The following is a 16467-nucleotide window of genomic DNA, read 5'->3' on the forward strand; positions in this document are numbered from 1 at the left end:
GCAAATCAAGACAACTCTGAGATACCACTATACACCTGCCAGATTGGCTAAAATGATGAATGTTTGAGGGGTTGTGGGAAAACTGGGACACCGTTACATTGTTGGTGGAACTATGAATGATTCCACACATTTTGGAGCACAATATGGAACTATGCTCAAAAAGTTAGCAAACTGATCAGCAGTGTTTCTATTGGGATTATATCCCAAAGATATTTTAAAGGAGGGAAAGGATGCACATGTGCAAAAGTGTTTGTGGCAGCCTGTTGGAATCCTTACAAAGTGCTAATTTAGCATGGTACTTAGCAAATCCTCTAGCTCACTAATGTATTTAAGCACTCATTTGGAGTTCACATGTTTGGGAGATTTCAGGGTTTAGTATGAGATATCCGAATTCAGTTATGGAATATTATTGTTCTGTAAGGAATGACCAGCAGGATGAATACAGAGAGGACTGGTGAGACTTACATGAACTGATGCTAAGTGAAATGAGCAGAACCAGGAGGTCATTATATACCTCAACAATGATACTGTTTGAGGATGTATTCTGATGGAAGTGGATCTCTTGGATAGAGAGCTTTAATTGATCAAAGATGGACAGAAGCAGCTACACCCAAAGAAAGAACACCGGGAAATGAATATAAACTACTTGCATTTTTGTTTTTCTTCCCGGGTTATTTATACCTTCTGAATTCAATTCTCCCTGTGCAACAAGAAAACTGTTCGGTTCTGCACATATATATTGTATCTAGGATATACTGTAACCTATTCAATATGTAAAGGACTGCTTGCCATCTAGGGGAAGGGGTGGAGGGAGGGAGGGGAAAAATCGGAACAGAAGTGAACGCAAGGGATAATGCTGTAAAAAATTACCCTGGCATGGGTTCTATCAATAAAAAGTTATTATAATGAGGTATCCAAATTCACACCTCCCTTAATCCCCGCCTCCAGAAGGAGTCGTCCACCTTTGGGAGATCATATATAAAGAGGCTCTTAGCTTCGGGTTAGTGAGTTACTTTGGAACATTGCCAGGGGTTGGAGAGAAGCACTCTGGGAGGAAGCCCACAAGCCCTCTCTTGGAGGCAAGAGTCTTCCATTTTTCCACCTGGTTGGCTGGAGGCTGAAGGACAAACCTTTGGATTTGGAGATTTTCAGAGGGAGCTCTTGGAACCAAACAGAGAGATAGGTCTCTAAGCTAACCCGGTGGATAATGGAATGCATCTCTCTTCCCTCCGCGAGAGGGCTTGTGGGCTTCCTCCCAGAGTGCTCTTCTCCAATCCCTGGCAATGTTCCGACATAACTCTTGACTGGCTCCCTGAAGCTCTATTTATGCTCCTTCTCCAAGTGTGTTCCGAAGTAACTAACCCAAAGCTACTTATGAACCCCAACGAGTACTTAAATACATTAATGAGCTAGAGGATTTGCTAAGTACCATGCTAAATTAGCACTTTGCAAGGATTCCAACATCTCCCCTTTTCTTTTGAATTCAAGTTGTCCTGTCGCCAGGCGCAGCACTCTATCCACTCTGCCACCTAACCATCTCTTTGTATAATGTGGCAGCCAAAAAGGCTAATGGGATCTTGGTTGCACTGAGTGACAGATTCTTAGCCATACTCCGTCTTGGTCAGACCAGTCTAGAATACTTACAGTTTAGGGCACTACAGTTTAAGAACACTGATAAACTGCAAAGTATCCAGGAGAAGGAAGCCAGGATAGCAAGTCCATGTCATATAAGAATGTTGAAGAATCTCGGGGTATTTGGCGAAGATCCAGAGAGAACATGATAGTTTTTAATTGCCTGGAGAGCTACCAAATAGATGGAAGATAGAAAATTGTCTCTACTCAAGAGGGCAGAGCCAGGAACAATGAGTAGAAATTTCAGAAAGGCAAATTTAGAAAAAAAAAAAAACTTCACCACAATTAGAGCTATATACTAAAAGTGGAATAGCTTGGATCAGGAGATGGTAGTATCTTCCTCCTTGGAATTCTTTATGCAAAAGATTGATCTATTTGAGTAAGTTATAATTATAAAGGAAGAGTAGCAGACCTGGAGTAGGGAAGACTAATCTTCCTGAACTCATATCTGACCCCAGACACTAGACTACATAATCCTGGCCATATAACCCTATTTGCTTCAGTTTCCTCATCTATAAAATGAACTGGAGAAATGGCAAACCAGTGTGTCAAGAAAACCCCAAATGGGGTCATGAAGAATCAAACATGACTGAATAACAACAGAAGTTATAAGGATTCCTATGGATTGGATTAGATAGTACTTCCAACTCAAATTCTGGCACTCAGTAATAACAGGTTAATCTGAATTATAGAAGGGTTATGATTTGTGTCATGGAGTACCACTAGACCATGGAAACTGCATATCTTTGAATCACTGGGTACACAGCACCAGGAAGCAAATAATTGGTTACTTAGCACATCACACAATCAGACAGAATGGATCCCTAGGGGTTTACATAGATGTAAAAACCATTGATAACATTTATTGAATGTTTTTTTCTGTATATAAGTAAAACAGTCTTAAAAAAAGGTTAGTCTAGTGTGTAAACATATTCCCTGCCAAAGGATTGAATTATTGACACTGACCTAATGGCCTAGAAAGCAAACTGTCTACAATGAACTCAGTGACTTACCATTTGTCACAATTGCCGTCCATATGGACTCCTTATGCTGGACATAAAAGGAGGTAGCCTCAAATAAAGACCCAAGTCTCGCTTTGTTTCCCTGTCCCTGGTGCTGGTTGGGAGCCAGGCTAGTCATGGCTGGGGTGGAGTTGTCAGAGCTTGTTTCCTTTTTCCAGCTGTCATCTCATTTCTGGGCTCTCTAGCTGCTCTGCCTTTTTCCAGGAAGTTGCCAACCACAGACTATTTTTATACATATAGGGTTAAACCACTGATGTTTTTAAAGTCTAATTGTGAGCACATCTCTTTTCCACATGTCCCCCACCCCCACCCCAAGCCTGGAGGCACAGCAGGGCCCTGTAGCAGGAGGCAGGTTGTATTCATATTTTATTAGACATTTTATAGGACTTTCTAGAAAGTTCACAAAGCACTCTGTGTGCTTGATCATTTACTCTTTGACCCTAGCCTCATTTTATTTATAAAATATAGAGGCTCAGACTTGATCTAGAAAGAGCAAGATACATGTGGCAATCAAGGTACGGGGGAAAAACAAGATAGGTCTCATCCATTCCCTGTCACAGCAGGATAGAATGTGGGTTTGTCCTATAACCCCTGAGTGTGTACTAGGACCCACACACTGACACACTCTACTTCTACAGGTCATTCTGAACTGATCTGGCATTAGTGAGAACGGTCAAGACAATTTACTATTTGTCTAAAGAATTTAGATAATTAATTTCAAGAATTTCTCCCTGGCATGGATTTCAGGGTCATATGGGGCTGTTTAATGCCTTTGAGATTACTGGAGAAGAGCCAAATGTTTGGAAATGCAGAATAGCTGCTTGTTTCAGCTTTCATTTTCTATTCATTTATTACCTTTGCTTCTTGGCTGGGCCAATCCAATTACAACATATAAAACACCTGTTAGGCTTGGTAGGCAAAGAGGCTCCACTAAGAATCCTCCCTTCTACCCTCAGAATGCATTGAAGTTGGGGTTATAGCTCTTTTTTCTTTTTTTCTGGGAAAAAAACCGATTCCTCTGGGAGATGATCCATAACCTAATCATCAGCACAGCTCATTCAATAAAACATATTTATTCTGTACAATATATATATATACATATGTATATGTGTATATATAGAGAGATGCAGAGAAATCAAACAACAAATGATCTCTGAGCCCATGGGAACCCAGGACATCAACATGGGGAAGGAGGAAGTCCCTTTGCTAACCTAGGGGACGTGAACACTCCTCCATTTTTTTGAGGGGCAGGGAAGGTTACCTGCAACAATGGGCAGGATAGAATCACTGCAAACAAACAGAACAATGGGTGATGGGGCTTCTTGGAAGCAGGAAGGGTAAAGACTGGTAAGGGAACTAGAACTCCCAGTACCCAGTCACCCATTTCTATAAAGTAAAATGTGTGTCTGATTCATAACAAAAAAAAAAAAAAAAAAAAAACCACCAAAAAAACAATCTTCAGAGGGAAGAGAGGACAAGACCATGACTGACATGCAGCTGACCCTTAGTATGTCAAGCCCTGGACCAGCCTAATAAATAGCACCTGTGAGGCTTGTGGGGGATGAGGATGGAGTAATGGAAGTCCCTAAAACAGGGAACAAGAGGAAGCTGGGGATGGACCATTAGGCCCTGGCACAAAGTGTGAGAAGTTAAGTTCATTACTCACATGCCACTCCTTCCATTTGAACCTTGGGCTCCAGGCAGACAAGGGGACATATCTTTTGTCCACAGTCAGATGGAAATGGCCTCTATTAAGAAATTTATATAGCCCTGAAGGCTAGAAAATGAGGTTCTTCCTGAGAATCACCCCAAGCTGCAACTGTTTCTAAGAAGCCCAGATCATACTGGGAGATTAGCCCCAGTCCAAAATCACTGAAAGGGTATGGCTGAAAGTGGCCAGAATGGCCTCTTTTAAGGCCCCAGAAGAAGAGCCATGGATTAGCCGGAGTTGGAGGAACCAAGCCTGGGGCACGGCCCTAAGCCAATACCCTGAGTTTTCCTGTCTTCTTTCACAGGATTCTCCTTCCCCTAGTCACCCCAAGTCGGGCACCACTTCAGGAGTACTGGGAGAGGCAACTGGCAGGGAATGCCCCCTCCCCCAGGCTATTAACACACAGAGCTGCCACTGGGGGCAGCGTGGTCTGAAGTCACCTTGTATATTGTAGGGACAGCAATGAAGATGCCCCTTGCCTAGGGTAGTTCAGAAGCCCAACCTGGCCTGGGCCTCTCCTGCTGCGATAGCCTGCACGTCGGTGACATGGCCGATGCCTTTGGTGACACCCTCCCGGAACAGCAACTTGGCACCCACCTTCAAATACTCTGGGTGTTTCAGGAAGCGGAAGCGCACTACCGCCTTCTCCCCAGTCCGCAGTTTGTCCTACAGGAGATATGTAGTCACTAGTGCTCATCAGCTCATCTTGGCCTGGTTGGAGAGCTCTGCCCACAGTGAGTACAACTGGAATTCTGCCCACCTCAGGGAATATGGGTCCACAATGGGAAGTAAAAGATTCAAGCCAGGGCCACATCCCTCTCCTTTCATAAGTAGAAATGACTTTCCCCCTAAGGAATCAGGGAATAATTGGGCGCCCCTCACCTTGGCGTGGATCTTTTCCACTACAGCCGTCTGCCGCACGTTGCCCACGTGCACAGTCACCTGGAAGCCACGCCGGAAGGTGGTGGCATGGAACAGTAGGACAATCTCTGCCTCGAACACTGAGCAGATAGTGGGGTTCATCTCAGGGCTCACCATTACCATGCCCTGTAGAAGCAGAGGTCACCCAGGTCCAGGTGGGACAGACCCCAAATCATGTTTTCCCATGAAAAAGCCCTGGCATGTTATTTCTCCTTCCCCTTTATGGCTCAATTCAAGATTTTACCTTATTGCTTAAAACGCATCTGTTATAGGAAGCCTTCCTGCCTCCTCCTCATTCTAATCCCTTCTTTACTCTCTGCATTTTTAGGATTGTAATAGGACACTCAGTTTGTACTATATTAATTCACACTTGTCGAGATCACTTTTCCCTCCAATTTACCCTTCACACCAGATTAATCTCTTAGATTTGGTCACGTTCCTTCCTCTGCTCACAAATCTTCAGTGAGTTCCTACTGCTTCTTCTTGGAATTAAAAGTTGTCCAGCATTTGACCACCTTACCTTTCTAGCTTGATTTCAAATTACTTCTTTTTCATGCGTTCTATAATCTAGCCAACCTGGATTTCTCTCTGCCCCTTTGAACATTCCTTGCAAACTCCCATCTGTGCTTTTGCTCATGATATTTCCTATACCTAGAGTCCTTTTCCTCTATTTTTCTATCCACCCTTTAAAAATTCAAATAATTTCCTCCATGAAGTCTTCCCTAATCCCCTGGTTGATAACCTTTCTCCATCGGCTCTTATATGGCACTTCATTTTGTACTTCATTTATAATATCATATTTTATATTATACTTATCCATGCTTGAGTCTTAATCCCACTAGATGATAAGCGCCATATAAGGATCTGTATGGTATCATGTGTTACTTAATTTTGTATGACTCCCACCCAGCTCCTAGCTCAATGTTCTGTACATGGTAAATGATTAACAAATGTTTGTTGGGTATACATATTGTGTTCCTGACCCCTTTTCATGTATAGAGGACCTGTCTGTGAATCTTCATTGTGGCTTTCAGAAGGGCAGAACTATTTCTTTTGGGCCTTTCTGCAGTAATGAATAAGAATAGGGCTCTGCACATCAGCTATCACTAAACACCACTGCCTCTGAAAGCACTTCCCCAATAATCCTATCTCACCATCTATCCATAAGTTTTTTACTTAGTTCCTCTTGCCTTATCACCAACTCACCTTTCGAAGAAGAGCTCGGTCAAAGTCACCAAGGGCCAGTGTAGCTGCCTGACCAGCTCGAAGTACTCGGCAGGCTGACCGGTTGCGTTGGATGCTGCACACCTTCAGCTCCAGGAAGCGTCCATCATCTGTAGGACCTACCACCAGCTGATCCCCCTCACGACAGATTCCACTGTAATCCAGAGCAGGAATTATATAGGGTCAGTTTGGGCCATTTGTCTACTTCCCACAAGGTCCTGGGCTGCCCCTCCCCACCTAAGTTTCTTCTAGAGTAGTGCCTTTCTTCTTGGAGTAAGGGACTTAGGGAAGAACTCTTGATTCAGAGTTGGAGAGCTGCCTTCTCCTGGCTTAGAGCTCCAACTTTAGGGGAAGAGTCTATAGGGAAAGTCAACTCAAAGCTTAAGCGAATACCACACTAACATTGATTAGAGAATTATTATTTCACGATCAAGAGTTGGTTTTAAACACTAATAGTGTGGACCCGAATGGCCTTATCCCCTCGACCTGTGACCTTTAACTCAAAGATAGATCCCAGAAAGGAACTCCTATCTTCCCTTTTTTAGTTAAGACCAGTTAGGTGGAATTCGGATAATTTCCCAGGGCCCAAGCACCCACACCTCACCCCAGTCCTCTAGAAGAATAATTATCCTAGGGTGTGATTCCCAGGAGATAAGAATGCTGTTCCTTTCCACATATAGCATCAGGCTGGTTGTCTCCAGCATTTCTGACAATGAAGGCATAGATTCTTGAAGCAAGTAAGTTCCTTTGGATAAGGTATACTCAGCTTCACAGTAGGAAGGTGGGGATTTACCTCCTTTGGAGTCTGATGCCATCATGTGGAGGGAACCCTCTACCAAAATCTCCCCCAAAAAGGGAGTCACCTGGAAAGTGTCCCTCCAACAACAGTCCCCACCTCTGGCACCGTGTAGATTTCATCCACCTGAGACCAAAGAGGACACCATCAGTGGGTGGCCAAAGAGGCCCAGGAGGTTCCTAAGGCCTCTGGATAGACCTTGAGGGTCAGCTTCAAGGCAAGTGGCTCAAACCAAACTTATCCCACTCCCTGCCCAGCCCCAGCCCATCTCCTACCTGGAACTCAGTCAGTTGCTGCATGAGCTCTTCCTGTTCTTTGCTATTGGTGAGTGGCGGTAAGATGTTGAGAAAGACTTTGAGTAGGTCCAGGCTTTCCCCAGACACACTAGACAATGTGAAAATGGGGGTGACACTGTAGGAAAAGACATTGAATGGTCAGGCAAGAAAGATCCTTAGGGTAGAAGGTAGCTGTGAGATTTCATAGGCTGGCCTCAGGATCCCACTAAGAAAGAAGCTAAAGTTTTAAGATTTTCTCCTATTGCCATCCTAGTTCCATTGTTAGGATAGGTCTGGGATGGTCCTTTGAAGACCAGAAAAAAAGCATGGCACCTAAAGTCTTCCCTGAAGTAAAAAAGCACATAAAGAGATATCTAAGTACAGGCATCATTTTATTGTTTATGATCCTGGACCAAGTCACCATAGCTTGACATTGGCCTTGGGGATATTGGTATATCAGAATAAGGATGGCTTTGTTTTAGTATATTGACTTAAAGAACTTGCTGATTGAATCAAAATGATTTCTCTTCTGGCAAAGAGATTAGGAGTGAGAAAATGGAAGAGGAGAGATGTTTCTGGCTATCTTCTTTTATGAAATAGGAGGTAGACTTACTTGGGTGACTGGGCAAACTGTTGGGCAGCAGTGACAGCATCATCATCAGAAGTGACCAACAAGGGGAGTTTGTGGCAGCCAGGCTGTTTAAGGACCCTTTCCAGCTGGCGTACTGTCCTTTCCACTGTGGCCTTTGAGCATAGGTCCACCTTGCTGACAACAATGAAGAATGGCACTTTTAGGGCGAGGGCCAGCCCCAGATGCTCCCGTGTAGTACCCGCTACAAGAAAGAAAGGGGTAGGAAGAATTAGAGAAGGGAGAGAAGGAAATGAGAGTATCAGAGAAGGGAAAGGAACAAGCATTTGTTATAACATCTACTATGTGCTAAGCACTATATTAAGTGCTCTATAAATATTATCTTATTTGATTCTCACAACCCTATGAGGTAGGTACTGTTTTTAATCTCTATTTTATAATTGAGGAAACCGAGGCAAAGGATAAGTGAATTACCCAGGATCATACAGCTAGAAAATATCTAAGACCAAATTTAAGCTCAGGTTTTCCTGGAAGCATAGGATTATAGACTAAGAGCTAGAAGGGATCTTAGAATATTGATCTACTGGGTATAATCCCTCATTTTACACATGAAGGAACTGAAGCACAGAGGACTCAGGTCACTTGCCCAGAGTCATATAGCTAGTAAATGTCTGAAGCTGGATATAAACTCAGATCTTACCGATTCCTCTCAATGTTGCTTACCTACCTGCATCTGGATTGTGCTTGGGAAGAGACCCAGGGAAATAAGAAGTGTATGGGCCAGATCACCCCTAAAAGTACTCACCAATGCCAGTATTTGCACTGACTAGAAGCAGGGCACAGTCAGGACAGTAGGAGGTCAAACCAAAGATGGTTGTGCGTAGGTATTTGTGGTGTCCTGCCAGGTCAATGAAGGTGATCATCTTGGAGCTGCTCTCACAGATCTGCTCTGCCGTCCTGGAGTCACTGTAGTTCACCACCTGGACCAGCCCTCTTATTAGCACCTGTTGCTAGCTCACCCTGACCCTTCCTCCTATTTCAAACACCTTTCAGATTGAAAGTGCATCTCTTCCTCACAACCTGTCAAATTATTTCTACTACCCTTCCAGTCCTTCCCCAGAGTCTGGTCCCATTCAAGCTTCCTCTCTTTCTGCATACCTCACCCCTGCTGTTAAAGCCAAGGATCTCAAAGCTGATGCTGGAAGTACGACCAGATTGGATCTCATGCAGATGACGGAAGAGATTGAGCCGGGCTCTGCCCCGCCCATTGTCTAGCTCCCCCTGGGTCAGCACCCCTAGGAGAGTTGACTTCCCAGAGTCCACATTGCCAAGGACAGCCACTCGAAGGTCCAAGAACTGTGAAGAAATCAATTCAAGGTCAGGAATCTTCTCTCTCCTACCTTCATTTTGGGGTATCTTGGGCAACAAGAGGAAGCGAGCTACCCCAAGAAGCTTGGGCAGGGGAAATGATCCCAGGAGATGGGCAAGGACACATGTTTTGGTCAGGTATGTGTATGGAGGGAAGGCATGTTAGGGGATGGATTTACCTGCTGGTTGTCAGGGACCTTGCGCACCAACACCTCAGTGATCTTTCGAGGAACATCGCTATCGTAATCCACCTCTCGCTCCCGGAGAACTGTGATGTCTGCCCCCACCCTGTGTACAGCAAGGTCAGTCCCCTACTCCCAGTTCAGTGCATAACCCCATCCCAACGACTCAGTGACACCTGCCTTCCCTTGCCTCTCCAGCCTGAATCAACCAGGTGTTCCCTTTTTCAATACTTCTACTCCACTCACTGCTTTCTTCCTCTTTTCATTTTCCATCCATAACCATAACCTCTCCCCTATCTCTCCAAAGGCCCAGAGCAGGGGCCACAAGTTTGGATGCCCTGAAGCAGTCCCCAGAACCTTAATTTCTCCCCCTCTCTGGTATTGAACTTAGCTAAAAGACAGGTGCAAGGAAACCCCACCCTAATGCCCTAGGGAAAAAACAAGACAGGGAAGTGCTATCAGAAAGGTATAGAGGGAAGGAAGGAGAGTGGGGAAGGGAACATACTTCTCAGCCATCCGGTGCAGGGTCTTGAGGGATGCCCGCATCTCCTCATCAGCCAGCCCCACTAATAGCCCATTGTCCTCCACCCCAATCTGATAGACAGCCTCTCCCCGGCCTTCTTGGAGCCGCCATTTCATCTGTGTCACCAAATGCTCAAAGCGGTACTGGGATGGGTTTACCAGCTTCAACTGGGAAACAGAGAGGTACAAAAGGTGAAGTTATATATGGACTTTTATTTGCCATAAGGAGGCCCAGGGCCATCTACCTCCCTATAGATTAGTGGGAGTAATTTAATCTGTTCACCACCTAGCCCTACTTCCACCCTGGAAATGAATCCAGTCCCTTCTAAGACAACCTTTTCTAAATCCCATTCCCTTAAGAGCTAGGGATTCAGAAGAAACTCAGGGATGGAAACCCACACAGGTCAGGGGCAATCCTGATTCCCCTACTCACCCAAGACTCACCTTGTACTCAATGTTTCCATCCTCAGCCTGTAAAGAAACATAAGACCCGGCAGTCACTGCATACTGCTCTAACCCCTCCCCTTTTTCTCCTGGACTCCAGACTAGTCTCCAAGTTATTCTCTTCAAACAGCAGGAGACCCAGAATGCAGCACCTTGCCAAGGGAGGAGGTAGCAGAGGGACCAGGATAACTCCCTCATCTGGCCCCTCCAGCAGGGAAAGCTGCACTGCTGGGCCCCAGGGAGTAGTCCACTGACCAAGGGAGAGAGCACAGGAGTTCCTCCCTCCTTTCTGTCATCAGTCCCCACCGGAAACGATATTAAATTGATGTCCCCAGAGGTCAGAGCCTCCTCTACCCTCCTCGGCTGAACTAACCATCTCTCAGATAGTCAGCACTTCCTGCTCCACCCCCTTGACTGATGTCATGAGGAGAAAGAGGCTGTAAAGAACTTCTGTATCAGGGCTAGAAGGTGAGCCTAAGCTCTGTCCATTCTGAACACAAAAATCTAAGCTAAGGAAGATCAGGTTAGGAGAGGTTTAAGTAAGGGGCATGAATTGAGGCTAAAAGGCACAAAAGTATTCTGAATGACCCAGAGATCCTTGAGCAGTGCTGGAGACAGGAAAGAGAGTCCCATCTTCTTGAAAATTTCTCTCTCAATGGTCTTCAAACTTATCCCAGATTCTACTCTGCACTTGTTGCATCTTCATGCTACAGACTTTGATGAACCAAACTCAAGTGTTCCTTTGAGTTCCTTACTCCTTTAGTCTATTCATTTATTTTAAAAAAATAAAATAAAAAGAAGTGCTTATGCCAGCCACTCTTCTTTAAGCTGGCCCAGTAATCTGGGGGCTTAGTCCCCATTCATTCAGTAATTATTAACCTTTATTCCCCTGACTTCTACCACTTCAACCCTCATGGTCTGTCCTTATTTCTCAATTAGTTTTCCTCACTATTTAGCAAATAGCACTCACTGAGTTAGCACATACTACAAAAAATAGTATGTATTGAGACAAAGTTAGAAGGGTAAAAATTGCAAAACAACACATGTAGGTTTGATGCCCAGAAAAACATTTTAACAATTAGAATTGCCCAGAAGTGGAACGGACTGCCTGATGGGCTCCCTCCCCCCTTGGAAGTCTTTTAGCAGAGATTAAAAAACTATGGGGGATCCTTTTAAGAGTTGGCATGAACAAAGTGGTAATTGAGGTCCCTTCCAACTCTCAAATTTTGTGATTCTGGAAAAGATCTTTCCCCTTCTGACTTCATCTAGCATTCTGGTTTACATCTCTGTAAATTAGTTATCGTGTCTTATTGAGTAATACAGTTATCTACGCATGAATCATATCTCCTGCTTGACTAAGTTCCATTAGAAGTACTTGACCTGAAGTCATTAAACTCTAGGTTCAAATCCAATCTCTGACATTTATTAGTTGTATGACCATAGGTAAACAACTTAACCCCTCTTGAGCTTCAGTCACTTCATCTATAGAGCGAATAATGAAACCTCACAGAGTTCTGAGACTAAAATGAAAATGTATGTATAATTCTTTGAAAACTTTCAAGTGCTACATAATTACCAGCTAGAACGAATTATAATCTCCCACAAAACCCTGTGAGGATGTCAGGAAAGAGATCAGTCCTTCTATTGGTCTCCTTCCCAAAAGGTAAGTCTGCCACTTTCCAGCAACTTGTTCTTTCAGGCCTCTCTCTAATCCCCCCTCCCCCAAACCTCAAGGTTATATAGAACGGGATAGGGACATATTCCAACTACTTTTTTCCAGGTTTCTTCTCTTCTTGGGTAGAGAGAGGTATAGGACTTGGAAGAATGTTCCTTTTGTCTTTTTCCAGCCTTACTCCATGGAACAAATTCAGGATTTGGACAGAGGGTTCTTTGCCGAAAGTCCCAAAATTGAGTAAAAGAATGTTGGTTGGTTTTTTTGAAAGCCCCCTTTCTAAATGGAACACTGCCCCTTCCCTGACATTCCCACATGGCACAAATATAGATTGGAAGAGAGAAAGCGTTTTTTCTGTTTTTCTTCAACCATCCTTCATAGGATAGGGGGGCAGGTAGATAAGGTGGATAGGATGTATTTTCTCTCTCAAATCCTTAACCCTGAACAGGTGCAGGATAAAATGAGGGTGGAAGGGTGGAGTATACTTTCTGCCCCTCCTTAAGATTCCAACCTAATTCATAAGACAAAGAGAGGTTCAGGATTAAGGGAATTCTCTTTGTCTCTCTTGGAGCTCTATCATGGAGTTAAAGGGGATACCCTTTTTTCCCTTTCTCCAACCTACATGTATAGTAAATGGCAGGTACAGGATGAAGAATTGCCCTACCCATCCCTCTCCTTACTCACTCCCCCAAAAGACAAGCAAAGGTCCAGGATAAAAAGCTTTCTTTCTGCCCTTCCTCATGGAGCAGATACAGGATGGAAGCTGGGCTCTGATCCTAAAGGATGCCCATCATAGAACAAGGATTGAATGGGAGGTGTGTTCTCTACTTTTCCCTAAGCACTCTCCCCATAGGGCAGATCCAGGAGAGAAAGGTATACTCTCGGAGCCTTCAGGACACCACCATGAGGCAGGTGTGCAAAGGGGGAAGCTGTGCTTACAGATCTCTGGAACCCCGCCATGGGGCAGATACAGGAAGGGATGCTGCACTATTGACCTTTTGGGATCTCCTCTCATCGTACAGGTGGGGGAGGGGGGCTGTGCTCTGACCTTTTGGGAGCTTTCATGGAATAGGAACAGGAGGGGAACTGCTCTCTGGCCTTCCAGGACTCTGTCCCCATGGGGTATGTGGGGGGACTGTGTTTTCTGACCCTCCAGGATCCATCCACTGGGCAAGTACGGGGGAGGAGGGGGGGGGGGGATTCGGTCTTTTGACCCTCCATGGAGCAAAGACGTCAGGAGTGTGTGTGTGTGTGTGTGTGTTTCTAGGAACTGAGCTCTCTCACCCTCTGGAACCACCCCATAGGGCAAGTAGAGACAGGGAGGGAGGATGAGCTCCCCTCCCCACGCCAGGCCCTCTCCTCACCTCAGGGGGCAGATAGGGGGGATTGTTGGCTTTGCCCCCTCGGTTCCTTCCGCTCTTCTTCTTCCCCTTCGGGGCCCCGCCGCCGCTGCAGCCGCCTCTGGTCTTGAGGCCGCCGCCGCCGCCGCCGCCGCCGCCGCTGCCGCCGCCGCTGCTACCACCGACCGCGCCACCGCCACTGCCCGGGGGACCTCCAGCAGGCCGGCAGCAGCCGCCGAACAGCTCGGACACCCGCGAGTCCATCCGCCGCTGCCCCCCGCCCTTACCCCTGCCCCTCCCCCCCGCCGCCGCGGCCGCCTAGTTTGAGCCTCCACCACCGCCACCGCCACTGCCACCGCGTAGGGCCGAGCCTGAGGGGAGTGGGGGCGGAGCTCTACATAGGCCCCGCCCCTAGACAGTCTCTCCCTCCCCCACTCCTTTACCCCTTTCGGGCGCGTCGGAAAACAGCCGCGGAGCACCACGGGATACGAAGTCCCCAGCGTTACAGTCACCCACTATAAAAAGTATGCTACCATCCTACAACTCCCAGTGGACACCGCAGGGAGAGGAAAGTTTGTCTCTGAGCACAAGGCACCAAGGGAATTGTAGTCTCACTTCGACTATCCCGGGGCTCCGAGAGACTTTTTTCCTTAACCTTCCAAAAGGAGGGCACCACAAGAAATTCTTGAACTCATTCTGTTACATACTCACGCACACAAGACACATTTCTGAGTGGATTGGTGCGGGGGTCAGCTATCCGGATCCCGTTTTAAGCAAGGGAGTAAGGGTGGAAGGAAGGAGAGGGGAAGTTACATTAAAAATAAGCTTAATGCTACTGGGTTTCTCAAGCACTGCCGGGATTTCAGAATTTCCAGAGTTCCTGAACTAGCCCTGCACCATATCAAGGCTAGGAGTCTATATCCCGTAGTCTGAGGGTCTAGATTATGAGAATTTGAAGCATCAATCCTAAATCCTCTTCCGCAGCCCTAACCTGCCTCAGTTTCTCCTTTGTGCCTCCGTCAGTCATGCCATTGGCGTGAGTCAAGGAACCCAGGGCTTGTGGGCGTGTGGGCTAATGTGGTTAAGTTAATTACGATTGTTATTGTTGTGATGACTTTGCTGCCTTTACACAGTAGCCACTCATCTCAATTGCCTCCTCCTCCAATCCTCCAAGATGACTTCAGGTAGTTTTCAGCAGCCTGAGGCACCTTTACACTCCCAGCACGTGGTACAGATGGCTAATAAACCTATCGGGTCTGCCCCAGAGCTAAAAACACACCAAAGCCCTGGAACACATCCTAACCTGCCCCGCCTTCTCCCCCTCCCCCAAACTAGCTCTCCCTCCTCTTTGTTTTGAAGCCGAACCAATCAGGAAAGATGTAACCCAAGTTTATTTCCAAACACCCAGACTTATGGGAGGGGTTTAGGTACCTCCGGGAGGAGGAGCTGAGGCCCTAGTTGCATCAGATCCAGGAAGACAGAGGACGAAGGGTGGGGTAGGGAGCAAATAGAAGAGAAGGAGGGGACTTGACACTAATAGAAACTTGGCCTAGAGCCTGAAGAATTTTTGACTTTTGACTTAATAGCCAGAGTCAGCACTTAACGCGATCCCCAGTCTCCCGGGTCCTAGTAGCCAGCAATTGCACAAACATCCAGCAGCAGAATTAACCAGGAGTTACCAGGAAGGCAGAGTGATCAAGTAGTTAGTTCAATGGGCAGCTCGGAGTCAGGACGCAAAGTATCTATCTATTCCTGGACCCTTCCACTGACTCACAAAGCATCCACTCCCTCCCTAGGCACAAACATTGGGTACATAACAAACAAACAAACAACAACAAAAAAAAAAAACTGTCCCGTCTACATGACATTGATTGAACCTTTCTCAGCTTCTATGAACATGTTCTCCAAAATTCAGTTTCTCTACAAGCTAGAGGCAGTGACTTACCTCCGGTGTTGCTCTCTGGGGCTCTGAGGGGGAGCTGGAGGATCCCACAGCAGAAAGCAAGGAGTGTGGTGGACTGTGGGTCATCGTTCCCCTCTCTCCCCTCCCCTCCTCCTAGGCTCCGTGGGCTAGTTGGGGTGGAAGAGTGAAATCTGTAAAGCAAAACGGACCACCCCACACCAGCTGACTTCAACCAAGTGGGATCTCCTCAGTCTCAGTTGTCCAGGAACCCCACAAGAGGATCTTTTCCTCCTTTTGTTTCTTGGGTTCAGAGGAGTTGGAGGAAACAAGGACTCTTTCGGATGGAATTATTATGGGGACTGAGCCGGGCAAACTTGCTGAGGATGAAGGATGGGTTTTGGAAGGAGGGAGGTTCCTTTGTCCCCTTAGTGCCCCCAGTCCACCACATGGATAAGCTGATAGCCACCCTGCTGCACTCGTCTGATAACCCGACTCACTCTGCCCCATGGGTACTTGAACAGCCTTCCCTCCCCTCATCCTCTCGTCCTTCTAAACGGGGATCTTCTAGTGGTAGGAGAGGGGATTTCGGGTGGTTGATGGGGGTGGTCAATTCTCCTGCCTCCTTTCCACCTGCCCCACTGGAGAGATAAGGCTGGACAGACAGGTGGGGCAACATAGGTCACCATGGTGTCAGAGGAGGGAGTGGGGAGACCAAAGGGCGTGTCTGGGGAGGGGAGGGGTACCAGTGTGCAAGTTCCCTAGGGACAGAAGGGTGGTCCTGCGTGGTAAGCTAAGGGGGAAGGGTACGTCTGGGGCAGCAGTGGAAAGAGCACTGGGTTTGGAGTCAGAAACACTATTCTTCTCGA

General features: G+C 46.4%; 1 protein-coding gene across 4 annotated transcripts; it reads right to left on the reverse strand.

The window, feature by feature from the left end:
* Positions 1 to 3711: 3711 nt before the first annotated feature.
* On the reverse strand, positions 3712 to 16199 carry GTPBP2 (GTP binding protein 2). Of its 4 annotated transcripts, XM_051997043.1 has the most exons (13): positions 16099 to 16199; positions 15644 to 15792; positions 10687 to 10713; positions 10226 to 10410; positions 9718 to 9826; positions 9329 to 9526; positions 8976 to 9150; positions 8195 to 8414; positions 7582 to 7717; positions 7374 to 7432; positions 6493 to 6664; positions 5248 to 5412; positions 3712 to 5031 (listed from the first exon to the last, which is right to left on the reverse strand). In XM_051997043.1, exons 2-13 carry the CDS (start codon positions 15725 to 15727, stop codon positions 4855 to 4857), a joined length of 1707 nt encoding a protein of 568 aa, XP_051853003.1. In that variant the 5' UTR covers positions 15728 to 15792; positions 16099 to 16199; the 3' UTR covers positions 3712 to 4854. The 4 variants fall into 4 exon arrangements, with proteins under 4 accessions (XP_051853003.1, XP_051853002.1, XP_051853004.1 ...); XM_051997042.1 differs by lacking the exons at positions 15644 to 15792; positions 16099 to 16199 and adding an exon at positions 13723 to 13977; XM_051997044.1 differs by lacking the exons at positions 5248 to 5412; positions 15644 to 15792; positions 16099 to 16199 and adding an exon at positions 13723 to 13977.
* Between the last annotated feature and the right edge of the window lie 268 nt (positions 16200 to 16467).

The sequence above is a fragment of the Antechinus flavipes genome, chromosome 4 (genome assembly GCF_016432865.1).
Source record: "Antechinus flavipes isolate AdamAnt ecotype Samford, QLD, Australia chromosome 4, AdamAnt_v2, whole genome shotgun sequence".
In the NCBI taxonomy this organism is placed as follows: Eukaryota; Metazoa; Chordata; class Mammalia; order Dasyuromorphia; family Dasyuridae; genus Antechinus; species Antechinus flavipes.

What these genes read in the sequence shown, in the direction of transcription:
- GTPBP2 (XM_051997042.1), bottom strand. Translation starts at nt 13,962, where the DNA reads ATGGACTCGCGGGTGTCCGAGCTGTTCGGCGGCTGCTGCCGGCCTGCT. An exon ending in CCCCCTATCTGCCCCCTGAG is followed by an intron (nt 10,714 to 13,722) that starts GTGAGGAGAGGG and finishes GTTTCTTTACAG; the next exon opens with GCTGAGGATGGAAACATTGA. An exon ending in AGCAACTGACTGAGTTCCAG is followed by an intron (nt 7,433 to 7,581) that starts GTAGGAGATGGG and finishes CTTTGGTCTCAG; the next exon opens with GTGGATGAAATCTACACGGT.